This window comes from Amyelois transitella, chromosome 12 (genome assembly GCF_032362555.1).
Source record: "Amyelois transitella isolate CPQ chromosome 12, ilAmyTran1.1, whole genome shotgun sequence".
In the NCBI taxonomy this organism is placed as follows: domain Eukaryota; kingdom Metazoa; phylum Arthropoda; class Insecta; order Lepidoptera; family Pyralidae; genus Amyelois; species Amyelois transitella.
Genome location: NC_083515.1, coordinates 9,627,795 through 9,655,291, shown reverse-complemented (window position 1 = coordinate 9,655,291; position 27,497 = coordinate 9,627,795). Strand labels below are relative to the sequence as shown.

At 36.3% G+C, this 27,497-nt stretch overlaps 3 protein-coding genes across 5 annotated transcripts; 1 reads left to right on the top strand and 2 right to left on the bottom strand.

Annotated features, from left to right (window-relative positions):
• Positions 1 to 1,375: 1,375 nt before the first annotated feature.
• On the bottom strand, positions 1,376 to 18,220 carry LOC106142687 (acylamino-acid-releasing enzyme). Of its 2 annotated transcripts, none has more exons than XM_013344556.2 (15): positions 18,110 to 18,220; positions 17,125 to 17,154; positions 16,356 to 16,567; positions 16,027 to 16,193; positions 15,474 to 15,628; positions 14,528 to 14,665; positions 13,676 to 13,805; positions 12,834 to 12,958; positions 11,849 to 12,020; positions 10,169 to 10,284; positions 6,309 to 6,456; positions 5,639 to 5,770; positions 4,514 to 4,811; positions 2,407 to 2,616; positions 1,376 to 1,750 (listed from the first exon to the last, which is right to left on the bottom strand). In XM_013344556.2, exons 2-15 carry the CDS (start codon positions 17,134 to 17,136, stop codon positions 1,651 to 1,653), a joined length of 2,115 nt encoding a protein of 704 aa, XP_013200010.2. In that variant the 5' UTR covers positions 17,137 to 17,154; positions 18,110 to 18,220; the 3' UTR covers positions 1,376 to 1,650. The 2 variants fall into 2 exon arrangements, with proteins under 2 accessions (XP_013200010.2, XP_060802814.1); XM_060946831.1 differs by lacking the exon at positions 4,514 to 4,811 and adding an exon at positions 3,428 to 3,719.
• Positions 18,221 to 18,380: 160 nt separating this feature from the next.
• LOC106142382 (zinc finger protein 569) lies at positions 18,381 to 23,363 on the top strand. 2 transcript variants are annotated; one of them, XM_013344123.2, is made up of 5 exons: positions 18,381 to 18,528; positions 19,321 to 19,360; positions 19,851 to 19,976; positions 20,363 to 20,484; positions 20,992 to 23,363. In XM_013344123.2, exons 2-5 carry the CDS (start codon positions 19,337 to 19,339, stop codon positions 22,205 to 22,207), a joined length of 1,488 nt encoding a protein of 495 aa, XP_013199577.2. In that variant the 5' UTR covers positions 18,381 to 18,528; positions 19,321 to 19,336; the 3' UTR covers positions 22,208 to 23,363. The 2 variants fall into 2 exon arrangements, with proteins under 2 accessions (XP_013199577.2, XP_060803036.1); XM_060947053.1 differs by having other exon boundaries at positions 18,381 to 18,587.
• A 386-nt stretch (positions 23,364 to 23,749) lies between these two features.
• LOC106142439 (transcription factor Adf-1) lies at positions 23,750 to 26,007 on the bottom strand. The gene is made up of 4 exons (XM_013344188.2): positions 25,875 to 26,007; positions 25,638 to 25,779; positions 24,961 to 25,240; positions 23,750 to 24,015 (listed from the first exon to the last, which is right to left on the bottom strand). The coding sequence occupies exons 1-4, from the start codon at positions 26,005 to 26,007 to the stop codon at positions 23,926 to 23,928; spliced, it is 645 nt and encodes a 214-aa protein (XP_013199642.1). The 3' UTR covers positions 23,750 to 23,925.
• Positions 26,008 to 27,497: the final 1,490 nt, after the last annotated feature.

Genomic DNA, 27,497 nt, shown 5'->3' with positions numbered 1-27,497 from the left:
TCCATTTTACGTGATGTTACTGGTTTGATTTGAATCAAATGAAATCGTGTACCTCATTTATCGTCGTTGAATGAAACTCTTCTTTTGTCACCTTTATGTCTTCTTTTTCCGTGATTTTTCCAAGTGCATTTGTGGTCGGACCAAAAGGTTGCGCCATTTGACTTGTCATTTATACAATTCAATGTGTAGGTTACTCCGTATATTCGCTATAAAAAAATTCAAAATGGACTCAATTCAAAAACTAAGACGATATAAGTACGTAAAATATTTAGTCCTATTTTTGACGTGGGTTAATAAAAAAAACTAATTATCTATCAAACGGTGCGTGTAATCGCCCTTGCAAGACACGACAGCCTGTAACCGTACACCATATTGCTTCCAATTCCCTCAAGTGCACTCAATAAAAAGTTCCACTTCGCTCCTAATTAATTGTTGAAACAATTGTCCAGGTGACACTCTAAGGGTAGGTATCGGTCAAGGGGTATTGACCAATATTCTAATAGATGAACAAATATTCCCATTAGACCAACTTTGAAGCGATCCGTTTTGGTCAGTGTGATACCTATGACTTGTCGGTAGAAAAATTGTAGAAATAGTATTTTCGCACAAATAATTCTTATTAATTCGTAAAATTTGTATTTTGTAACTTGTCATTACATAGTCAAGTATCCATTATAAATGCGAAAGTAACTGTCTGTCTGATACGCTTTCATTCAACCACTGAACCAATTTTGGTGAATTGGAACAGAAAGAAAAACCTACGATCCTTTTTATTGCGATAAAAGGAGGAGAAAGTGAACTTTTACGGCGAACGAAGTCACGGGTTGCCCGCGACTTCGTTCGCCGTATGTTTAGCATGTTTTACAATAAAAAAAAGTTTAACCTTTTCACAATCAATCTTGTGAAACCAAAAGATTAACAATTATTGTGTCCCATAATAATGAATAAAAATTTTGAATTTTAATTTTTTTCTAAGTCTACTTACCAAAACATTACAATTAAAACTAAATACTATATACTGGTCTGACAGCGAAATATTGTGTATTACCTACCAAAAAGAATATGATTCGATGTATATTTTTTCGTCGTTTCTCTATTACTATTGCTATCAATGTGAAAGTTGGTACACATGTCGCCCCACCTGTAGTGGCACCCTCTATACCGCTTGTTCCAAATTATATAATTTATGATCTCCATTGCCCATTAAGATATTACGTTGTCATTTTGTACCGTAAATCGGAGGTTGCTTACGCAAAATTGATTGATTTTGTCTATGATTAAATTTATACTTGGGTATCGTAGAATAATTAAAATTAAGGATCTCCAGACGCGACCGGAATTAACGCCGATGTTGATGGTAAATAAAATCACAAAATTTAAACCGTTATGATTTATTACTAATTATTAAAAAAATAACAATTTACTTTATGAAATCAAAACTTACGCTTATTAATATTAAAATAAAAAACAATATATAAAGTAAATACGATATAACAATTTTTCGCATTCACAACTCACACTGTAGCTTAACCATAATAGATTTTTAGGAGTATAAAAAAATTGCATCATTTTCTAATAAAAAAAAATAGTATTTTTTTTACAATATTGCAGTGTTCGTACATATTTTCAATTGTGCAAAATATGATGAAATCATGATAAATGTGTGAGAAGCCATAGATTGCCGTTGATCAAGTTGTCCATCTCAGCTGCTGGCGACGAGAGAGAGTGGTTGTCATCGTACATGTATATCCTGAAGACAAACACATTATTAGAGACTTATGAATGACGTGACTATATGTATGTACATAAGTATGAATGTGAAAAAAGCTTATGACGTATGGAGGGATATAGTTTCTTTACTACCCCTCCGGGACGGAGGCGTGATTTTTTATATGTAATTTTACATATGTAGGTAAAAGCATTGTTATATAAATTACCTATACTTTATCACAGTAAACACGCTAAGCTAATTTGTTACATATTTATTGCACACATAACCATTTACATATATGTATACATATTTCGAAGTGATCGTGTAACTATGTATCCTAAAAGTTTAGTTGATAACGCGTGAAAAGAAAACATCAAACTTACTTTCACACATATAATATTAGTTAGGAAGTAAAGAAATTCTTTTTTAGGCGATGGCCTAGCAACCTGTCGCTATTTGAATCTCAATTCTATCATTAAGCCAAATAGCTGAAAATGCTGCTAGCTGAGTCTTGAAAAGACTGAATGGTCACCATTCAGTCTTTTCAAGACTGTTAGCTCTGTCTACCCCGCAAGGGATATAGACGTGACCATATATATGTATGTATGTAAAGAAATAGTTTACATTTTTATTAATCCACTTTGGAAATTTTCACTAAAGGATTTTTTTTATGTTCAGTCGTTGTAATACCCCACCTGGTTTCCACTCCGTTAGCCTTCAACCTCCTGGCGTACTCGAGCCCCTGGTAATGTGGTACCCTCTTGTCCCCGGAGCCCAGCATGAGCGCGGTCGGGGCTTTGACCTTGTGCACGTGGACCAGCGGCGAGCACCGCCTCATCGCCAGCAGTTCCACTTCGGAAACCGCCCCGGACTCTTTGAATTCGAAGCCGGCTTCCACTGCACACCTGAGATATAATACCTTCATTTAACAACTACTCTTTTCTTTGTACTGCACACTTTTTGCAGCTTTTCTGTACTTATGTTTTATAAAGGATAGGCTTATAAACTTGGGATTCTTCTTTTAGGCGATGGGCTAGCAACCTGTCACTATTTTAATCTCATACATACATATACATATGGTCACGTCTATATCCCTTGTGAGACAGACAGTGCCAACAGTCTTGAAAAGACTGAATGGCCACATTCAGCTATTTGGCTTAATGATTCAAATAGTGACAGGTTGCTAGCCCATCGCCAAAAAAAGAATCCCATGTTTGTAGGCCTATCCCTTAGTCGCCTTTTACGACATCCATGGGAGAGAGATGAAGTGGTCCTATTCTTTTTTGTATTTATATTTAAATCTCGATTTTATCATTAAGCTTATCAGGTGAACGTGGCCTATCAGTCTTTGAAAAGACTGCTGGCATTGTCTACCCGGAAGGGATACAGACGTGTTTTATGAATAAATGAATGTTTTATAAATCAGAAACTTAATTTGCCTTTGTGGTGACCGTTCATGAAGTCATTGTAATCGTAAATTCCGTTAAGAATCTTGTTAGGTATTTATTTTCTACTTCGGTGACTGATAACCAGCTGAGGTACGAGCGATTTCGACATCCGATATTGAAAAAAAAATTATTGTTTCGAATATAATATGAAGACGTATTAAGGGTTCATGACAAGTGGAAAGATGTAGTCTCTTCGTACCCTAACCCAGGAAACCAGACGTAATTGTAATATGAATTTATGTTTCCATAATATACTCTGGGTACTTACCCATCCGAATTATCAGCGTAATGCCCCTTCGTTGCTAAATCTATCAGCGGATTCCTCAACACTACAGCTTTAAACCGATCCGGGTATCTCCCCGCCAAAAGGGCGTTTACGAATCCGCCATAACTCCCACCATAGAGGAACACATTGGTCTTGTCTATGGTATCTTCCAAAGAGGTTAGTGCCAATAGACAATCGTCAATGTCTATAGATCCACATTTGCCGAGTAAACTTCTTAAGAAACGTTCTCCTTGCCCCACAGAGCCTCGGTAATTTATTCTGACGGAGGCCATACCTGAGGCAAAATTGTTAAATAAAAATGGTTTTTTTTAATAGTAACAAAAGCGTTGCCGGTCTATCGATAGTTTTACTATCGATACTTGATTTGGAAATCATCTATAATATCGATAACTTAGTTTGGTACAAAAGTATAAAAAACTTAAATAATAATAATAGTAATTACGATCAATATTATCGATAGCGTTGATCTATCGACTATAAATAAACTATCGATCGCCAACACTTGTCACAAACTCATTTATACTGGCCCCGGTATTAAACCTCAGGGAGCCCATGGTCCTTCTTTTAAAGACATTAGTCTACATTTTAATAAAGCGTGAAAGGAAACAAACAAATAAATAAAATGTTTAGTATTTATCATGTTAGGATGGGATGGATAAGAACATTGAATCAGACTATAGGAATCAACCAGTCATTTGATTTGTGAATTAAACATAAACGTAAGGTAAATTGTGTTTCAAATGTAATAATTATAAACAAAATAATCAAAAAATAAATTGTAGCTAAGGTTAGGCCTCCGTAGAAGAAAATAGTTATTGTAATCATCGCATTATTTATTATTTTATAACCATAATATAAAAAATATTTACCTGAGGGACCTTGTTTCTCAGTATTTCTCGGGTATCACATGAAGTTTCTCAGCATGAGAAATCTAAACACATAAAAATAAACTTACCAACCATATCTATTTTCTTTAGCTGCTTTAATGTGCTGCGTATCTAGTCATAGTAAAATTCTACCCGTGCGAAGTCTTATCGGGTCATTAGTTTCATAATACGTGTAACTTACCAATCAGCTATATCCGTTGAATTGAACATGCTAGCGACATCTATAACTGGATTTCTCGTTACGACCGCTCTATAAGTATCCGGATACTGGCCGCTCAGGTGGGTGACTAGGAACCCTCCGTGGGACCCGCCAGTGAGGCCGACGCGATTGGGGTCCAACGGGTACCGAGTTAGGGCCACGTCTGTGGCCAGCTTGCAGTCTTTGACGTCGAAATCTCCGGGATTCTTGAGAAGGCATAAAATGGAGGCCTGACCCGCGCCTGATGAACCGCGGTAGTTTATTTGGAGGGACGCGAAGCCTGCAAGATTTGTTCGTTTGATTTTTTGTTCTTCATTGAACAGAAAATATATTACTGAAATATAGAATTTACATTCCAATGGTGACGTTTGGGACATATAAATCTGGCCCATAACAGAGTAGATTTGATTATACTTAAATACATATATGTTATATATATACACATACGTGTTAGTGTGTAATATGTATACTTATATAGAAGCCATTAACTAATACTTTATGTTATCAATTTTTAAATTATTATTTGTTCTTCTGGTTGAATATGGAGAAAGGGTCAGGCTTATTTACCCCTGACTGTACAGTAGGAATTTAACTATCAAGCAAATTTTTCAGAATCGTATCAGAGAGATATGCTGGGTAAAAATAAGGTAACTTGTGATATCACCCAGGCGAATTATATCTCCTTAATCACGTTTCTATTCTTTAGTTTCCGTCACCATAAAGTTGCAGTGAACCTTAAGAAGCGATTTCTGAAGCAATAAATTTCTTTTGTACCTCATAACCTGTTATCTGGAATAACATGATCAATACTTTTTTGTTGCCGGACTATCGATAGTATAACTATTGATACTTGACCTTGGAAATCATCTATAATATCGATAACTTAGTTTGGTACAAAAGTATAAAAAACTTAAATAATAATAATAGTAATTACGATCAATATTATCGATAGCGTTGATCTATCGACTATCAATGAACTATCGATCGCCAACACTTGTCTAACATGAATTACACTGGAATAACATGATCAATACTTTTAATCTCCAAATTCCCACAGAAGTGATACCCCGGGGCGCAGCTAGTATAGCAATAGAAGCTGACACTCACCCAACATACTATGCAGAGCTGCTTCTATGGAGAACGCGTTCACGAAGCCTGAATGTGGCCCTCCGTGCGGCCACACAATTAGTGGTAATTTCTTGTCAGACACGGGCGCAAAATATATCGCGGTGAATGATTCTGAAATAACCATACATTATTAACCACACTTATATTAATAAAAACTGGAAAATTAGGTTAGTCCGTTAACCTTAATGATGTTAAAAAATTTCAAATTTCGTCAAATTCGGTCGAGTACTTTTTAAGAATGTAAGTTACGACCAAACATACAAATCTTTTCGCCATCATATTAGTATGGATTTTTATGCTCGTTAATAAAATGTAAGTTACATTGAAATTGTATCTCCTTCATGGAAATCGTACAAGTGGTGATTATCACCTACATTAACGTACCGGAACGGAACCAAATACCAAATTTGGCTTATAAGCCAATCCCTCAGTCGCCTTTTACAACTTCCATAGGAAGGAGATGTAATGGTCCATGGTCCTATTCTTTTTTCTATTGGTGCCGGAAGCCACACGGCACCCAAATTCAAATTCAAATTTTCAAATTCAAATTCAAATTCAAAAACTTTATTGTAAAGAAAAGCCAAATTTGGTACCCAAAGATAGCTATTTGTATAAATTTAAGTTGTTAACACATAAAGCTACTACTCACTGACGTCATCTTTCGAGTCCTTATGCTCCAATTGCAAATACTCCACTTTGGATGTGGCAACACTGGTCGGCGCTTCAATAGGATCGCTGATTCTTATCCATTGTATTTCAGCTTCCCGACCGGATTCGGGTAACTTCGCTATGTACAACTGTAATTTATCGATTTATTTATAGATAGGACTAGCTGTTGCCCGCGACTTCGTCCGCGTAAAGTTCGAGTTGAATCTTAATCATACAGTCGGATACAGACAGACAGACAAAAAATGTAAAAAAAAATTATCTATCCGTTTCAGTCAAAATATTTAATATACAGACAAAATATTTTTACCGTTTTATTATATGTAGTATTTTGATTTTCGGTTTACATACATACATACATAAAATCACGCCTCTTTCCCGGAGGAGTAGGCAGAGACTACCTCTTTCCACTTGCCACCATCTCTGCATATTTCCTTCGCTTCATCCACATTCATAACTCCTCTCTTTGATTTTCGGTTTTTTAAAATAAAATACTCAAAAAACACATAAAAAATGTTTTTAATAAAAAAAAACACCTCTTGTTTTTTTTGGGATTCGAACTTGAACCGTCAACTTCACTTCGTCTCATGCGCTTACCACTGTACCATCGAAGCCGTTGCAGTGGTGTCGAAATTACAGTAGACTACATACATATGGTCACGTCTATATCCTTGCGGGGTAGACAGAGCCAACAGGCTTGAAAAGACTGAATGGCCTCGTTCAGCTATTTGGCTTAATGATAGAATTGAGATTGAAAACAGGTTGACTAAGCAGATATACATGGAGGGTGTGGAGGGAAAGGTCGGAGTGGGAAGACCTAGACGAACATATCTTGATGAAATTAAGGACGTCCTGGTAAAGGGTCAGGTCAAAAGTACTCGAAACCGCCGAGCTTGCATGAAGAGAGTTATGAATGTGGATGAAGCGAAGGAAATATGCAGAGATCGTGGCAAGTGGAAAGAGGTAGTCTCTGCCTACCCCTCCGGGAAAGAGGCGTGATTTTATGTATGTATAGAATTGAGATCCAAATAGTGATAGGTTGCTCGCCCATCGCTTAAAAACGAATCCCAAGTTTATAAGCATATCCCTTAGTCGCCTTTCACTTATATTTATATGTTATAGGTATAATGCTGTCGTATAATGATAAATGACCTTGAATTTTAAATTTCGTAACTTTGCAGGCAAACTCATGCCTTGAGTTCATTCAAATGTCGATAACTTTTTTTTTAGTGAACCGATTTTGATGAAACAAACTTTAAATGTTCTTCTGAGTTAAAACAAAGCAATTGGTGAAAGTTTGAAGTAAATCGGTTCAGTACTTTCGGAGATAATCGTGATCATACATACAGACAGACAAGAAATTAAAAAAAAATATTTTTGCTTTCTATTATTCATTCTAAGTGTCCCTCTATCCATTTCAGTCAAAATCACTAAATGTACAGACAAAATATTTTTACTATTTTATTATATGTATAGATTATAGGATATAGGTATATTTTGTTGGTCTACACCAACAAAATATATAGATCATCAGAAATGAAAATCAGAAAAAGTCTTAACTTTAATTTTGGATACATGTACATACGGATACATACGGATATAGCGGATCAAGCGTCTCAATGGGTGTTCCTCAGGGCTCAATTTTAGGACCATTCCTCTTCTTGGTATATGTCAATGACCTGCCTTTTATGGTGGAAAAACAGGCGGGTATAGTGCTGTTTGCCGATGACACTTCTTTAATATTTAAATTAGATCGCCATAGCGAAAATGTAAGTTCGGTTAATAATATACTGTCGGCCATATCTATCTGGTTCTCAACCAACAATCTTCTTTTAAATGCTAATAAGACCCAATGCATTAAATTTACCCTTCCAAACGTAAGGCAGGCCAATACTGACATAATACTGGAAGGCCAGAAATTAGAATTTGTTGAAAATACAAAGTTTTTAGGAATTATAATTGATGCAAAGCTACAGTGGGGTGCTCATATTTCTAAACTATCCAATAGACTTAGCTCTGCCGCTTATGCTGTTAGGAGGATCCGACAATTGACAGATGTAGCTACAGCTAGGCTTGTTTATTTCAGCTATTTTCATAGCTTGTTATCTTATGGTTTACTTTTATGGGGTAGCGCGGCTGATATACAAACTATTTTTATAATTCAGAAAAGGGCCGTTCGCGCAATTTACGGCTTAGGACCAAGAGACTCGTTAAGACAACTCTTTAAGAAAATTAACATACCTACAGTAGCGTCCCAGTACATTTTTGATCTTATAATGTATGTTAGGAAAAATACCTCTTTTTTTTCAAAAAGTTAGTGCCACAACTGATAGAAATTTACGTAATAAACATAAATTAGTCATGCCGTTTCATAGGCTTAGCAAAGTCAGTAAATCATTTATGGGGAACTGTATACGATTTTATAATAGGTTGCCGGAGTCTGTTCTTGATATGCCCAACCGAAAATTCAAAGAGTATGTAAAGAAAGTACTTTGTGAGAAGGCTTATTATAGGACTGATGATTACCTTAATGATAAAAACATCTGGCTCGAGCTTGACACAGGAACCTCGTAATTAATTGTAGTTTAATTTGAACTTAAATCAAAATTTCAGTACACTCTGTACATAAATCTTTTTAAAATTGGCAATCCATAAAATATATATATATATTTTTTTTCTTTTTTCAATATTAAATCTCATAAATATATAAATCTCCCGTGAACAATGTATTCTCCCGTCCACATTCTATTCTAAGTGTAATTTAATATTGTGAAGTTGACGTTGTTGAAGAAAATGCTGCAGTGCAGTTTGTTACCGCTTCTTCTGCACTGACGCCGTGGAAGCGGCAGTAAACTTAGTTTTTAAGTAATATATTTGACGTCAACCAAGTTGTTAAACCGACAATTATTAAGCGATATAATAATATCCTATAATAATGAATAAAAAATTTTGAATTTTTTGAATACATACATACATACATACATATGGTCACGTCTATATCCCTTGTGGGGAAGACAGAGCCAACAGTCTTGAAAAGACTGATCGGTCACGTTCAGCTTATTGGCTTAATGATAGAATTGAGATCTAAATATTGACAGGTTGCTAACCCATCGCTTAAAAAAAGAATCCCAAGTTTGTAAGCATATACCTTAGTCGACTTTTACTAAATGTATTTTTTAAGGCTTATATACTGAGTTTTTTTTTATCGATGGGCTAGCAACCTGTCACTATTTGAATCTCAATTCTATCCTAAAGCCAAATAGCTGAACGTAGGCGTTCATCAGTCTTTACAAGACTGTTGGCTCTGTCTACCCCGCAAGGGATATAGACCTGATTGTATGTATGTAATTTTAAACCTATTAATGCCTGTCAAACTAATGATATGCCCATAATCTCAACTGCACACACATGAATCCACTGAAAAAGTACTTAGATTTACTGAAATTTGACGATTACGTTGAGCTGGAACGAATTTCGTCGTCTGAAAATTCCCTGATAAGTACCTAATAAATATAGCTAGTTATCATAAAACAGAGATTCTTTAGTTATAAATAAATAAATAAATATATACGGGACAAATTACACAGATTGAGTTAGCCTCGAAGTAAGTTCGAAACTTGTGTTACGAGATACTAACTCAACGATCCTACTATATTTTATAATAAATACTTATATAGATAAACATCCACGACCCAGGCCAGCCAGAGAAAGTTCGTTTCTCATCATGCCCTGGCCGGGATTCGAACCCAGGACCTTCAGTGACACAGACAAGCGCACTACCGCTGCGCTACAGAGGCCGTCAATAGGCCGTTATTAGGCATAAATAAAATGTAAGAACCTTACCTGTGCTGGTGTGTTCAAATCTGAACATACTGCTAGTACGTATGATCCGAGCACGTCCAACACGCTCGTCGAGCATGCTCGCGAGCGATTCGAAATGTCCACTATGATTTTGCTTTCTGTTGCCAAGTAAAACAATAATTAAAATAAATATACATATGGTCACGTCTATATCCCTTGCGGGGTAGACAGAGCCAACAGTCTTGAAAGACTGAATGGCCACGTTCAGCTATTTGGCTTAATGTATAATTGAGATTCAACTAGTGACAGGTTGCTGGCCCATCGCCTAAAAAAGAATCCCAGGTTTGTAAGCCTATCCCTTAGCCGCCTTTTACGACAGCGGATAAGTCTAACTACTTGTACTTACTATTTTCTTGTTACTACTGTGTAAATTTCTATACTATATTACAAACAAAATATACAAACAAACTGTGTGCCGTGTGGTTCCCGGCACCAATACAAAAAAGAATAGGACCACTCCATCTCTTTCCCATGGATGTCATAAAAGGCGACTAAGGGATAGGCTTACAAACTTGGGATTCTTTTTTAAGCGATGGGCTAGCAACCCGTCACTAGTTGAATCTCAATTCTATCGTTAAGCCAAATAGCTGAACGTGACCATTCAGTCTTTTCAAGACTGTTGGCTCTGTCTGCCCCGCAAGGGATATAGACGTGACCATATGTATGTATGTAAACTGTTGGCTCCGTCTGCCCCGCAAGGGATATAGACGTGACCATATGTATGTGTGTAAACTGTTGGCTCCGTCTGCCCCGCAAGGGATATAGACGTGACCATATGTATGTGTGTAAACTGTTGGCTCCGTCTGCCCCGCAAGGGATATAGACGTGACCATATGTATGTGTGTAAACTGTTGGCTCCGTCTGCCCCGCAGGGGATATAGACGTGACCATATGTATGTGTGTAAACTGTTGGCTCCGTCTGCCCCGCAAGGGATATAGACGTGACCATATGTATGTGTGTAAACTGTTGGCTCCGTCTGCCCCGCAAGGGATATAGACGTGACCATATGTATGTGTGTAAACTGTTGGCTCCGTCTGCCCCGCAAGGGATATAGACGTGACCATATGTATGTGTGTAAACTGTTGGCTCCGTCTGCCCCGCAAGGGATATAGACGTGACCATATGTATGTGTGTAAACTGTTGGCTCCGTCTGCCCCGCAAGGGATATAGACGTGACCATATGTATGTGTGTAAACTGTTGGCTCCGTCTGCCCCGCAAGGGACACAGACGTGATTATATGTATGTATACGTATCTTGATCAAATTAAGGACGTCCTGGTAAAGGGTCAGGTCAAAAGCACCCGAAACCGCCGAGCTTGCATGAAGAGAGTTATGAATGTGGATGAAGCGAAGGAATTATGCAGAGATCGTGGCAAGTGGAAAGAGGTAGTCTCTGCCTACACCTCCGGGAAAGAGGCGTGATTTTATGTTATGTTATGTTTATGTATGTACTAGAGGCCGCCCGCGACTTCGTCCGCATGGAAACTCTATCAATCCCGCGGGAACTCTGGGATAAAAAGTAGCCAATGTGTTATTCTGGGTCTTCAGCTACCTACATACCAAATTTCATGGTAATCGGTTCAGTAGTTTTTGCGTGAAAGAGTAACAAACATCCATACAAACTTTCGCCTTTATAATAGTAGTAGGATAGTAGGATTTACCTGGTTCAACGACATAACTCCTTATTTCATTCTTCTGAGGCGTAGTGATCACAATACGACCATCGCTCGCAAAACATCGGCTCGGCATCGATAGACAGAACAATCCGTGGAACATTCCGTTTGATATAATCATATCGGTGTCCACTATTGGTATAACCGTTGTGGTTTGCGACTGAAATTAAAATGAAAAATACATAAATACTTACATATAATCACTATATCTATCTAATGTCTATATCCCTTGCGGGGTAGACAGAGCCTACAGTCTTTTAAAGACTGATAGGCCACGCCCAGCTGCTTGGCTCAGTGATAGAATCGAGATTCAAACAGTGACAGGTTGCCAGCCCATCGCCTAAAAGAGGAATCCCAAGTTTATATAAGCCTATCCCTTAGTCGCCTTTTACGACATCCGTGGGAAAGAGATGGAGTGGTCCTATTCTTTTTTGTAATGGTGCCGGGAACCACACGGCACTAGGACTATTATTACACGATATTTATTATAAACAATTAATAAATATACCTATACGGTGCTAACTGCTAATTAGACAGATCGAGTTAGCCTCGAAGGGAAATCAAGATACTAACTAACTCAACGATACCATATATACCGTAAAAGGCGACTAAGGGATATGTATATAAGCTTGCTTCATATACATACATATCATCACGTCTATATCCCTTGCGGGGTAGACAGAGCCTACAGTCTTGAAAAAGACTTCTTGAAAGAGTCTTGAAAAGACTGATAGGCCACGTTCAGCTGTTTGGCATAATGATTCAAATAGTGACAGGTTGCTAGCCAGTCGCCTAAAAGAAGAATCCCAAGTTTATATAAGCCTATCCCCTAGTCGCCTTTTACGACATCCAAGGAAAAGAGATTGAGTGATCCTATTCTTTTTTCTATTGGTACCGAGAACCACGCGGTACATTTTTTTGGTGATGGTCTATATCATAACATTAAGACTTTGATAAAATAATATCTATTCACCCCATTATATCTCTTGAGCTCATGGCAAGCGTGATGGGGCCCCCCACTGGTCCGCTGTAGCCAGTACAGGTCACCATTCCTGTTGAACTTGGGTGACCTCACCGAGTGGCCTTCAGAAATTATACCTGAAAAAATGGGAATGTTATTATACATACATACATAAAATCACGCCTCTTTCCCGGAGGGGTAGGCAGAGACTACCTCATTCCACTTGCCACGATATCTGCATACTTCCTTCGCTTCATCCGCATTCATAACTCTCTTCATGCAAGCTCGGCGGTTTCGGGTACTCTTGACCTGACCTTTTACCAGGACGTCCTTAATTTGATCAAGATACGTTCGTCTAGGTCTTCCCACTCCGACCTTTCCCTCCACACTCTCCTTGTATATCTGCTTAGTCAACCTGCTTTTTATTATAACTACAAAAAAATATTTTTACCTCCTGGCTTTAGTACCGGTTGCATCCTCACCACTCTTGAGAGGAGCTCGGAGTATGCTTTTGACCATGGATCCTGGATTTATATTGAAGCCGAGATTTCGTAAAAAGCGGAGTTGTATAAAAATAAAAATCAAAACGCCGTGTGGTTCCCGGCACCAATAGAAAAAAGAATAGGACTACTCCTATTTCCCACGGATGTGGTAAAAGGCGACTAAGGGATTGGTTTATTTAACTTAGGATTCGTCTTTTAGGCGATGGGCTAGCAACCTGTCACTGTTTGAATGTCAATTCTATCATTAAGCCAAACAGCTTTTCAGTCTTTTCAAGACTGTTGGCTCTGTCTACCCCGCAAGGAATATAGACGTGATGATATGTGTTTGTGTGTGTATCAAAATAAACTTACTATAACTGCCGTCCAGCGTAATTTTAAATATCACAGAAGGTCTGTTGGTGCAGAAGATGAGTCCCAACCTCCTGGGTTCAGTCTCCCACGCCACCCCGACGAGGCTCTTCCCGTCTGGGGTGAAACGCACCTGGGCGTACAATATGATGGTGAGATCACAAATACATACAAATTTTAAGAATAATTATGTTCAGTATAGTAATATTAATACACAATTTCTAATAAATAACAAAGATTTTGAAGTGGGTAAATTATTTATGACCAAGAAGCCGGTACTTAATCCGGCTCGAAGGACCAAGAAATTGTACCTTTATTTATTAAATTCAATCCAAGATTTACACTCCTTTTAAAGTATTATTTATATCCTTTGTATGAATTCCCGGTAACATTTGTAGTATATATGTATATATATATATATATATTTCACGGCAACAATATCTACTATCTCAATTTTAAACTGTATATGATAAATATAACGTAAAACTGTTTGAAAACCAATAAAAAAAAATCTACAACCTACCCAAACTCATTTGAAATTCGCCATTTGAAGCTCGCTCATTTTAAGGACAGCTTAATCTGCGGTTGACTGTACCAATTAAAATATCACAATGTATGTCAGTCCTCAATGACAATTTTTTATAAATAATTGACACCAGCGACTACGCCCACGTTAAACGAAAAATCCCTTCAGTTCTGGTTCACGCACAAATTTCGGGAAATCTTAACTTTGTATTAGTCTTTAGGCTATGCATTGATATGTCAGTCAGTCATTCAGTTTCTTCACTCAAATGTATGTTATATGAATATAAGATAATTTTGTCAAATTGATTGACTGATTGATATATTTCTCACCTGCCCCGGGCACCATGACTGAGGCAGACCCTCAATGACAGTAATCTTCTCCGTATCCACTTCGCACACAACAATTGAAGAGAGGTACTTCCCCACGAGCTGTTCACCCCAGTCCTGACGATAGATGAACTCTTCGCCCTGATGAGAAAGAACTTATCAAATTAAACCCCGAGCGCCGTGTGGTTCCCGTCACTATAGAATTGGATTCCCTTTTTTCCCATGGATGTAGTAAAAAGCGACAAAGGGGTAGGGTAATAAACTTGTAGTTCTTCTTTTAGGCGATGGCTCCAAAACTTGTCACTATTTGAATCTCAATGTGGCCATTCAGACTTTGTGAGACTGTTGGCTTTGTCTACCCCTTAAGGAATAAAGACGTGATTATATTACAGTTACAGGATTAACTTTACAAAAATCGTAACTTTAAAACACTGCGAAGTTTAGGTAAAACGATAAATTAAAAATTAGCTAAGTATAGACACGAGATCCAGCTGGTAGCCGCCAGGGAATAGCGAGCTACTTAGTGAGCGCTGATGAAGACTCAGGGCGCGCGTGCGCACTTATAAATGGCATCCAGGTTGTGAAGAGGGACGCAGGGGACACTACGTCTCAAGACTCAAAGATGTATTAATCTTTCCTCATTTTACAGATTATAGTACCTACTCAATAGTGCCGTGTGGTTCCCGGCACCAATAAAAAAAAGAATAAGACCACTCCATCTCGTTCCCATGGATGTCGTAAAAGGCGACTGAGGGATAGGCTTATAAACTTGGGATTCTCCTTTTAGGCGATGGGCTAGCAACCTGTCACTATTTGAATCTCAATTCCATCATAAAGCCAAACAGCTGAACGTGGCCTATCAGTCTTTTCAAGACTGTTGGCTCTGTCTACCACGCAAGGGATATAGACGTGATTATATGTATATATGTATGTAGTACTAAATACATGCCTTCTTAGGCGTCTCCTTAGCTTCGCCGCTGCCGTCGGTTTTGGATTTGTCCTCATTTTTTCTCTGAATGTAAGGCTCGCTTTTGGCCAACTTCCTCTCGGCGATGTAAACGATCGCGGACTCGTCGCTAGACCAGTTGAGGCACCCGAATTCGGCTGCAAAATGAATGGACTTACATGGTACCAATGGCTTGATCATAAGTTTCGTATACGAGGGAATTTTAGAACCTATGTATGTTATACCAATAGTGAAAACACTATTAGTTATTAAAATATATGATACATGATACAACCTACATGTCATGGTTCTTTCCCTTCAAAACCAACAGTCTTGTAAAGAATAGAAGGCCGTGTATACAGATGAACACGGCTTTACTATTGAATTGAAATTCAAATAGTGACAGGTCGCTAGCCCTTTAGGCGATGGGCTAGCAACCTGTCACTATTTGAATTTACGACATCCATGTAAATGATATGGAGTGGTTCTATTCTAAAGTGCCGGTTACCACACGGCATTGTTTTAATAATAATAAAAATCATGAAATACCACTTACAATCAGCATAAACGTCACCATGAACATCCACAGCGGTGAGGTCTATAGAGTGCGTCAATGTACTCTTACTCCACACTTCAAGGTACTGTTTCTTGACATCTTTCTTGTCCTTCTCCTCGCGTATCACTGCGCGGTATGACTCAGAAGGCGATATAGATGATAGCAATCTGCAGAAAAAAAAAAAAAAATTCTCTCTGGACGCCGGAAACCGAACTAAGTGGAAAGAGAAAAGTCGCATGGCGGACCCCGGGCCCAAAATACTTCTGTGGAAGGTGTAACCAGGAACACGCACAGGTGAGAAAGAGTTGGCTGTATCAAATATAACTTACTCGTTACTGACATCTGAGCCAAAGGAACTCTGACCGATGACCTTCAAATTGTCGTCAAGGTAATACTCTATGTTGTACTTTGTGGGTTTGCCCTTGTCCAGATTCCGAACTTGCCATTTCGAGGTCACCCTATGGCCGTTATTAGTCAACCTGCCACTAAGCACTGATGGTATTTTAGCGAGGGTCTTGTAGGCATTAATTATGGTCTCCAGCTGCAACAGATACAATACACTCGTACAAATGAGCACTTTATGTATTTATACTTACTCTAATCTATGATTTAAGAACAAAATTTAATAGTTTTGAAAATTAATGATTAATTGAAAAAACTTTTAAGTTATTATAAATAAGTAAAACTGTTAATCCATGAAAAGATAACAGATATTTTAATGTTGTCACAAAGTCTTAAAAAACTTTAGATTTTTACTTCGATGATGTCCTGTAATCCTGGCAATATCTCTGAATCTTTTTTCAAATATTAAGCCAAATGTGGGCATAAGAGAATTGTGATTAGTTCTGTCCAACCTACCAAGAGATAATGACACATTTGTGTATGTAATGCATTCCTTACAGGATCAATAGAATAAAATTATTATATTTTTAGGCAATGGGCTAGCAACCTGTCACTGTTTGATTCTAGACTTTATCATTAAGCCAAACAGCTGAACATGATCTATCAGTATTTTCGCGATTCTCTGCCTTCTCCACAAAGCATATAGACGTGATTATATGTATGTATGTATTTAAAATCGTTATAAAATATACACACCTGTGATGACATTTTCTAGATCAAATCCACCTGGAATTTCAGATACTGATTAAAACTTGAAAGAATTAACAAAAGTTAGGCAATGTGTCTAGCACATTAAATGACTGAAGTAATAGTAGTTAGCAGACTAGTCTAGTAAAGAAATACAAATAATATATTTGCACACAATTATCTCACAGTGATAAGATGATAGTATAAAACAAGCTATTGCTTTTGAATTTACTTGTTTCGAAAAACCTTTATTAAGTAGGTATTTCTACATTTTTTTATTATTATTATCAGTGTTTACTAAATTTCAAATGATATAGATGTGAGTTAAAGAATATAATCAGTACATTCAAATGGAAGTGAACTGATTATTTATTAAATCCCAGCCAAAACTGCTGAAATTTGGTATACACTGACAATAAGAGTAAAGTATGTAAACATTTAAGAAAATTGCACTCTTCATAACTAGGATTAGTTTCAAAGATTTTTTTAAACTGAAATTCTGTAAGAGGATCATTTATTGGGCGATTGGACCAAAAATGGGGCTATGGAATTCAGCACAAGTAGTTTCAGAGCTGATATAAGTAATAACTAAATATATGTTGAAACAAAGTATAAACATACAAACCACAACCTCAAAATATTTTCAGCTCTTATCACTGACTGATAATAATTAATGTGAGAATGAGCCTTACATTTTATTGTGGTTTCGTTACGTTCAACATAATTTTAACTATCAATTTCGGTAGATAGTTTAGTTTACAGATTTTCTTAGTATAAATTTATATTGTATCTAGTATAATAACTTCGGCTTATACACTATTTACTACTGTATTAGGACCATTTATGACAAGAAAATGATAAAAAAATAAGGAAATTCAAGCAGGCACAGTAGATTTCTTTATCTAGACTCCGGTACGGTATATCATTGAATGAATATTCTCAGAAAACAGAAACATGTAATTACCAATTAAACATAAAATAAGTGGATACATACGGAAATTTAATATTATATACACTTCGTCTGCCGACTACACTAGAATATAAAAAATATTTAAACAAGTGATATGTAAACAAAAATTTTCTTATTTAGGTAGGTACAATGCACTCTGTCTGCCAGCTTATGTTTTTTTTTCTAAATGTCATATTGTTTGTCATTGACATTTTTTAACATTTTCTCTGTGGTTGACTTTGTTGTTAGGTTTGGACAATCAATGTCACATCAGATCATCCATTGGTTACTAAAGAACCGTTGAATTGAAGAACGAGTTTATTTTAGGCATATTTATTTTATGTATTTTCATGATATTTTTGAGACGAAAATTCACTCGCTCGCTCGTGCATATGTTTTGTGCTTTGAATGAATATGAAGTTTATTATTATTATTGCAAATTATAGTGGTCAGCCATTAGATTAGTAAGTTCAGTTTATTTTCTTGTTTACGTGAAGTAACTTTTTGGACCTAAATAAACCAGGTTAGGTCTTTATGGGTATACATTCCCCGATTTATATGCATGTTAAAAATATGTCATATACGTGAACGTGAACGTAAAACGGATACTAATATCATTATATCCCTGACAAAGACTGGCTCTGTATAATCATCACCTAAGTACATCATAAGTCCCAATGATTTTAATGGCTTGACTGCTGACTCAGCTCTGCTTACATCACTTTGTTTTCCCTCACTGAAGAAGTTGTATTATGGCATATGGCGCTTTAGAATAGGGCTATACTGTATACTTCCCATGAATATTAAGGTTGACTGAGGCAAGCACTATTTCTAGTATTAAAGTTGGTCTAATAACAAACACAAAGCATAGTTCTTCCTAGCACGCATTGTAGGGGTCTATCAATCGGCTGATATATGAATCTCAATTTACATAATAAAGCCATTAAGTTCAACTTGGCTAACAGATCTTCTGATTGAGTTTGTTGATCCTATAAAGAAATACGGCATAGAAAAAGTATTGCAGAATTATTATACTAATTCAAGTAATTCTAAAAAGGTATGCATAGCTAAATCCATACATATATACACATATTGAAACAGTAGTGAAATTCAAAACCTGTATATAATGATAGAAGTAGGTAGGTATAAAAAATTCCGTACTACAAGTTATAGTTTTCATTATTATTTGGCCTCTAAACCTCAATGTGACATATATAGGTATTTATGTCAATGCAGTTTTTTTCTTTCTTTTACAGAATAATCAAAAGTACAATGGAGGTAGATTCAGTTCCTAAGGTGAGACATTTATTTAACTCGATATAACTTCCATAGGTTTATGTTATGGTAATTGAAAATGGAAGAAAATGCTGCAGTGCAGTTTGTTACCGCTTCTTCTGCACTGACGCCTTGGAAGCGGCAGTAAACTTAGTTTTTAAGTAATTTATTTGCCGTCAACCAATGTTTCTTTCTTTCTTTTCTATATTATGGCTTCCACCGGACTTTCGGTGATTCTGCCAATGTCATGGTTTGAAGAGACACCAATCAACCAATGTTGTTAAACCATACGTTTTGACAATTATTAAGCGATATATAGTATCCTATAGTAATGAATAAAAAAATATTGAATTTGAACTGACAAGGCTACATAAAATGTGTGATGAATTATGAAGATGGATGAAGCAAAAGAAGTATGCAAGGATCATAATAAGTGGAAAGCTGTTGCCTGCTCTGTGATTTCTGGTTATTTATTATCATATATGATATAAATTATTTTTAACTTTTTCAGTCATTGAATCCTTACATCAAATTGTTCAAGTTGGATGTGGAGGCCTATAAAAAATTAAATAATCATTTACAAGAGGCTGACCGTTTTGTGGAACTGGAAAACCAGTCTAATCAGCTAATAGAAAATGTAAGTTTAATAATACTTTATTTGCTATGAATAAGAGTGGCAGCAGATAGAGAATAGCGGAAAAAGTTAAAGAGATGTTCTATTCATAATAGGTATAAATATATTGTGTTTGTGAATTGTATTTTGTTTCTCGGAAATAAAAGGCTTTATTATTATTGAGCTAAGTAGATAGTAAATAAAAGTGTCATAAAAGGCGACTAAGGGATTCGCATATAAACTTGGAATTCTTCTTTTAGGCGTTGTGCTGGCACCCTGTCACTATTTGAATTTTAATTCTATCATAAAGCCAAACAGCTGAATGTGGCCTATCAGTCTTTTGAAGACTGCCTGTTTACCCCGCAAGGGATATATACCTGACTATATGTATGTATGAATGTATGTTTCAGACTCAGACGCTGCAAGTTGTATTGAAGAGGATTAAGATATTCGAATGCAAAGAATGTTTATTTTGCTATACTACACAAAGGGACTACAGACTACACGTGCTTAAACACGCGAAGCCTATTGTGTGAGTATGTCAAACTCTCTTGACTGCACTGGTTGCACCCTCCACAGCAATGCTTTGAGGCCTAGAGTCCGTTTACTGACTTTTTGTCTCTTCTTTGTCCAGTTTTGGGATCGCATTTGACTCTGTTAGCTCGCATTACATCTTTCCAGATGTCTAGCCAAAATTTCATCGGCCTTGCAAGTTTCGTACACTTTCCTGAATTTCCTTTATGTTTGTCAACCAATCACAGAAAGGATGTTTCTCATTCTATATATCTACATATATTTTCTTTATCTCTATTTATTTTGTACTAATTAAAGGCAATTAAAGGCAAATGAAATCATTAAGCCATACAACTAAATGCTTGCTTTGATTTGATTTGGATTGACAACCTGACCTGACTTTTAATTACCTTTCGCCCCAATTGCTCATCATGGTGGAAAGTGAATCGGAGAGACCTTTTCCTAGCACTGATTCAAACTAAACTAGGTTAAGAGAAACAATAATTCAAATAATGTTTTATTTCAGGAACACAGAATTCTCCTACGAGAAGTATGGTAACTACATCAAAAGATTTGAATGTGATGAGTGTGATATGAAATTTGTTGCCCAGAGCACTTTGAGAGCCCACGCTGCAGTTCATGTCCCTTACCCTCATGTCTGCCATTGTGGTATCGGTTACCGCCAGAAAACTGATCTTGTAGCCCATAAAAAACTTGTACACCACGAAGATGAAGAAAGAAATGTCTGGAAACCAAAAACGAAATATGCAGGGAAAAAAGAGAAATCAGAATTCTGCATCAAGTCTGAATATGTTACACAAGAGAGTGATGCAATCAAAACAAAGTTAGGAGTATACATACCAAAGACAGTTAAATTAGATAAAAGTAAAACTAAAAGAAAAAAGATTCGTCGCGACAGTACATGCAGCAATAGCGACGTATTGACTAGAGTGAAGTATGAAAAGATAGTAGTGGACGGTAATACGAGGTATCAATGTCCGATATGCCACAAAGCGTATTCATACCATTCCATAAAACAACATAATACTGTTCATTCAGGGGAGAGACCATACAAATGTGATATATGTGGAAAATGTTTCACACAAACCGGTGCTCTTAATACACATAAAGTGAGACACGAGGGCGCCACTTTTGAATGTCCTGTATGTAAGAAACTGTTATCTTCAAAATGTAGTGTGAATCTTCATATGCGTGTTCATACCAAAGAGAAGCCATACAAATGTGACTATTGTGAAAAGGCGTTTGCAGATCCTAGTGCATTTGCTAGACATATTAGGACCCACACTGGGGATAAGAGGTATAAATGTAAAGAATGTCCCATGAGCTTCACGGACGCTAGTGGATTGATAGCGCACAGAAAAAGGCACATTGGTATAAAAACAGTGCAATGTGAAATCTGTGATAAGAAATTCTACTCTAAGTCTGAACAAAAGAAACATATTCTTACCGTGCACGCCCATCAATACCTTTACGAATGCGACTATTGTACCAAACGTTTTGCAACGAAAAAATCGTTGCAAGATCACATAGGGAGAAACGGGGTACATTCTGCATGGGCTTGCAAATATTGTCCGAGGAAATTTTATTCTAAACAATTGAGACAAAAGCATTTCAACATTCATAAAAAACTTGAATTTGATGATTATGAATGTGATTTATGTGCGGCAACATTTTGTACTAAGGCGTCGGTTGCTAAACATTTGAAAATGGAACATAATTAGATTTTTTTTAATGATAGTCTAAGTGACAGAGTTTTGTTACTAATTTGACATTCAAACGGAGTTTTACTACTGTTATTTATGTTTCGTTATATTTACATTGGTTTAAACTATGTATTCAGTTTTATTACTGTGTGTCATTTGTTCCATTAAATCTGCATTGTAATCTGTTGTCAAAGAGGTATCATCAGAAATCCCTGGCACAGAAACCGGTTGCCTTGATTAGGTGTAACAGTCGCTCTTTGTTGAGTTACACACATGTATCATTTTAAATTATACGAAATTAATAATGTTTCCTGAATAAAAACTTATTTTCTTTTTAAATGCACGCCTTCAATGTAGTGTAGCCTAAGTGTATTTCCGAGTGATGAAATAATGGGATGATGGGATGGGATGAAAAGATGGGTTAAAATGAATATTATGCAGTAACATAGCAAAAATTATACAGAATTATCCCTGTCGAAGGTTTGAATACCAGTTTAATTTATTATGATGACAGCATGAATTGTATTAATAAGTTTTTATTTTGGATCAAATGATTAAAACTACATTCATGCAATATTAATATGATTATAATGATATTGAAGATTTTTTTTCAAAAGACTGATAACTTGATTAAATTGGTACCAAAATTAGTGATAGTTAATAAGTTAAGTTTAACTTAGTCTTCTTTTAAGCGATGCGCTGGCAACCTGTCACTATTTGAATCATTAAACCTAAGAGCTGAACGTGGCCTTTCAGTCTTAAATACTGTTGGCTCTGCCTACCCCGCAAGGGATAAATACTAGACTTTATGTACGTAAGTTTGATACAGCTATTTCTTACATTGATTGAGCTGAGACTAGATTAGTATAGTTTACCATCCGGTACATAAATAAAGATCTTGTGCCAATGTTATTATGTTCTCAGAAAGGTTGAGAGCGTTTTCAGTGTCTTAAAAATGTAATTTTAGGAACTTACTCTTGTAAAATGAGGAATTAAAAAATATGCTTTGTTACGATATATGTATTTTTCTAATTCATCGTGATTTTTCTTCCAATACCTATATAATTATAAACAAGAATATCTATGAAATTTCAAGAGATTTCTTATAAGTGATGGACTGTTATAGATATAAGTTATAAATGTTAATTTTCAATGATGTTTACGATTGTTTTTTGATGCATAAATTTTTTAAATATCGTAAAATTTTGTTTAATTTATTTTTCGGCTTACAATTTTAATGTAAACGGAAGTTGCTCTTCGATTTTTAAGGGTACAATTTTTATGTTTTTCAGTACATAATGCACCCTCAGATTTTTGTAATGTGTATGTATGTATATATAGCCATGAATGGCTTAAATAAAGGTTACTTTTGAAAATTAATTTAAAAGTTATTGAAGAAAAACTATTCGCAAAAGAAAAATATATTGAGTAAATACATAAGACAATAAAATAAACATATCAACTATTAATATAACAATACGTCACGTCGAACTCATAATACGTCTCTTTGGTTGTAAAGATAAAAATATTGTCTTGCATCATTTTACAATTTAGGTGTATAGGTAGCTTACAAACAGATCTTTATTTTAGTCCACATACACACGTAACGTCCGTAATTTGCCACTTAAAAAAAATTTAATAAAATCACTTTTCTCATGTAATACTTCAAGCCACGGAATTCTCCTTAATTGTTCTAAACGGGTTCAAAATTACAGTAAATACTGTAAAAATTTTAGTTATTCAACCGGCCCTTCAATGCCGTCGAAGTCGCATTCTGAACCGTAGGGAATTCCCATCTGCGCGCCAAATTCGGCTTCGTACAAAACCTGTAATAAGAAATAAAATCTTATTAAATGTATGTAGGTATTTAAATTATTTCACCTTAGGCTGATTTCAGACTGACGCCTCTTCGTTCCGGTGTCGTTGACCATTTGACCTGCGGACCGCTGTGAAACATGCAATGCGAAGTGGCCTTTTTTATCGAAATGAAAATCCTTTTTACGTACAACCCTCGGCTGTTCACCCGGGAGAGTGCGGGACTGGCACTTAATGTACCAGCCTACCACTTAAAACCCTCCAGGCGCCCTTCTTGCCATTTTGAGGGCATGATGGGAACGTAGGCATTTCACCACATACTCGTGCCTGTTTCAACAAACGTAGGCACACGTTTGTGAATTTTTAGATGTAGACCTTAGTCTCCAAATATCCAACGAAGGGTTCGCTAAACCCTCATCGTTAGCACAGTGTGTACCGGCTTTACAAACAGGCGCTTCGTGCTGGCGACAGCACGCGTTTTAACTATTACAACTGCTTGGAATGATCATTATTGACGTAAAGCAATTCAACCCTTTAGACATTGCATACATATTTCCTTGTTATTCAAACTAACAATACAGAATACTGTAAATATGACTAATTATAAATCTAAATGAATTAAACTAATATAATAAATATTAATAAGTATATTGACAAAACCACTTGCCGTTCCAATAATAATGTTGCTATACCCTACGAGGTTCATATTGTACCCACCCATTAATAAACCATTATAACTATTGTAGTAGTTAGAACTGAAATGTACAAAATGATATGCAATAAATGAATTGAATTGAAAATATAGGTCAAACAATCTTCAAAATCTGATAGCGGGCCCAAAATGCTGCTATAATTCTGTCATATCCTAGAAGCTTGCGCATTTGGACGGCGCAGTTTAAACGCATGACTGTGATATCATCCTTATGTAGACCTAGGTATCTGAAAAATCTATTTACCTGCTGAATCTTCAATCTCGCCCTGGCATTCTGCTTGGAGTTCAACCTTTTCAATATCGGCGAACAACTCAACAGGAACAACTCGTCGGGATCCGTCCTATTGCACTGACTGCATGGAGTTTCCTCATCAGTGGAGTTGAGACGGGCCTTCTTCGGCGATGGCGCTGAGTCGTCGTCATCATCGAATTTCTCGGGGAAAGACAGATCGGGGAGAGCTTGTATCGCGCGTTGTCTTTGAAGTTCCTCTTCAGCGTCTGAGTCCTCGTCTTTTTTTGATGAACTGGAAATATTTATTGGTACTTTTTGGGAAGGTTGGCACTATTAACATTGTTAGATTATCAAGCTAGTTATATGTTTTTTTTTCAATTTTATAACTAGATTATCATTAGGTATATACGTACCTACTGCTTAACCTAATGGTATACTGTTTGCTGTTAGCATTTAAACGGTCATTGTACTATTTAGGTGCATTTTTTGTATAGAATAAAAGATTATATATACCTACCTAAATAATCTTCATTTCCCGCGCAAATTGTTAAAGTCAATCAAGTGATATACCTACATATGTACATATACTTAAGAATAAGAGATGGTCACTTGTCACTATTTCAATACGACTGACCGTGTATTTATTTATTTTTTACTTTAAATAGGCAAAGGTATTTTATTAAACTCACCCCAACTCTCCTTTGGGTTCGACATGAGGCAGCAGGAACTTCATGGCCTGATGGTAAGGCCACCGGGTGCGGCCTCCGTGAGTCCGCTGCAGTTTTATGAAGGAATCCCGCAAAGATCTCCAGCGTTTCTTGCATTCAGATTCTAAAAAAAATATTACAAATTATGAATAAATAAACCTGTATGATTTTTTCATCATCATCACTCTACAATCCGTTTTATCAAACAGTTACACTTGCCTGAAACGTTAAGAGAATCTTGCACTTCCTTCCATGCATCGTCTCTTAGTTTCGTTTTGTTAAATCCGACCACAAACTTATCGTACAAAATTGGTCTCTTCTCGACCTCCCTTATCAAATCAATTTCGTTCATTTTCTTTGTTGATTAACCAGTTGATAAAACTTTTGCTGAAGCGCGGGAAACCGTCCGCGTGTCTTTCACAAAATAAATATGCGCGAACTTTTATTTTTTGTAAAAAGTACTAAACAAAGAGTTTATCGTCACTAAACAAAAGTGTACAACTTTTTTGTTTTTATTTTCTCAAAGAAAAATATAAAATACGAATTTGAAAAGTGCGGCACTTTATATTATTAAAAAAGAGTCCTAAAAAAATTGTCTTCACTGAACAAAAAAGTTCAATAGCTTTTTTTTAATATAATGGCGTTATTAAAAATTATGTTAATTCGAATTTGGAAATGGTAGTCTATTATTGGGGTGCGACGACGTACTGGCTGGTGGGAGGATGCGGTGCCGCGAGACGCCGCACGGTACGCGCGCGCCGTGCGTATCGAGCGGCGCGGCGAATCGACGCGCTTGCCGTATTTTGCCGGAGCCGGCTTCCAAATATGAATTGGGACAAAACTAATCAATACTTAGATATTTAGACTCTTTGTTCTAGAAAGTAATGGAGTAGGATTATTTTTATCTTATCCCAATTAATTAATATTAAATAAGAACATACACAGTACAAGGCAAAGAATTTATTTATTTAAAAATTTGGGACTTGCTTATTTATTTAATAGACGTTCTATATATTTATGACTCGATGTAGGTTCTCTGTTCAACTGTATGTATTTTTGTCTTTGTTTCAATATAAAATACAGATTGATGCAGTCGAAGCCGACGCAACAAATTAACTAGTGTCCAAATTATAATTTAATTTTTATTTACCCAGATGTCTCAGAATATATTATATTTATGTTTTGGCAAAATCGTGATTGAGAAACGAGAATATATTCACGTAACTTGGTCCAAACGCATATTAAAAATCAGCACGTTTCTTTGATTGCATCTGATACCTACTGGTTAGGTTAGGTTAGTGCTAAATATGCGTATAAAACAAAATGGTATTCCATATGTGGTCACTCTCCTCTACATCAAAATAAACCTGTATATAAATATGTATGTAAAAAGATCAACATACAAATTCAAAAAACATTGAGAAAACAGTCATATATATTTAGGTAAACCCCTTATTGAGTTGATGTTCGCCCGAACTGCAACTCAGTCCGATCCATAAAAATAAACGTAATCGTTGTTTCTGTTCAAGATAAAGTCAAGCAAAAATAGACAAATGTCTTTTTATTCGTACATGCAGACATACATATAGTCTCGTCTATATTCCTTGCGAGTAGGTAGAGCCAACAGTCTCGATAAGACTAAAAGGCCACGTTCAAAATGGCTTCATGATGGAATTCAGATAATAGTAACAGGTCGCTAGCCTATCGTCTACAAGAGGAATCCCAAGCTTATAAGCCTATCTATACCATAGTCGCCTTTTGCGACATTTATGGAAAAGATATGGAGTGATAGTTTTATTCTTAAGTGCCGGAAACCACACGACATTTTGTTCTTTTGTGGCG

Excerpts from the sequence above, each read along its gene's own strand:
- LOC106142687 (XM_013344556.2), bottom strand. Across the intron at positions 15,629-16,026 it reads TGGTGACGTTTATGCTGATT|CCGAATTCGGGTGCCTCAAC; the intron begins GTAAGTGGTATT and ends TTCATTTTGCAG. Across the intron at positions 2,617-4,513 it reads TCAACGGATATAGCTGATTG|GTGTGCAGTGGAAGCCGGCT; the intron begins GTAAGTTACACG and ends ATTATATCTCAG.
- LOC106142382 (XM_013344123.2), top strand. The coding sequence starts at position 19,337 with ATGGAGGTAGATTCAGTTCCTAAG. Across the intron at positions 19,361-19,850 it reads AGGTAGATTCAGTTCCTAAG|TCATTGAATCCTTACATCAA; the intron begins GTGAGACATTTA and ends TAACTTTTTCAG. Across the intron at positions 20,485-20,991 it reads AAACACGCGAAGCCTATTGT|GAACACAGAATTCTCCTACG; the intron begins GTGAGTATGTCA and ends GTTTTATTTCAG.
- LOC106142439 (XM_013344188.2), bottom strand. The coding sequence starts at position 26,007 with ATGAACGAAATTGATTTGATAAGGGAGGTCGAGAAGAGACCAATTTTG. Across the intron at positions 25,780-25,874 it reads AGATTCTCTTAACGTTTCAG|AATCTGAATGCAAGAAACGC; the intron begins GCAAGTGTAACT and ends TATTTTTTTTAG. Across the intron at positions 24,016-24,960 it reads CGAGATTGAAGATTCAGCAG|GTTTTGTACGAAGCCGAATT; the intron begins GTAAATAGATTT and ends TTCTTATTACAG.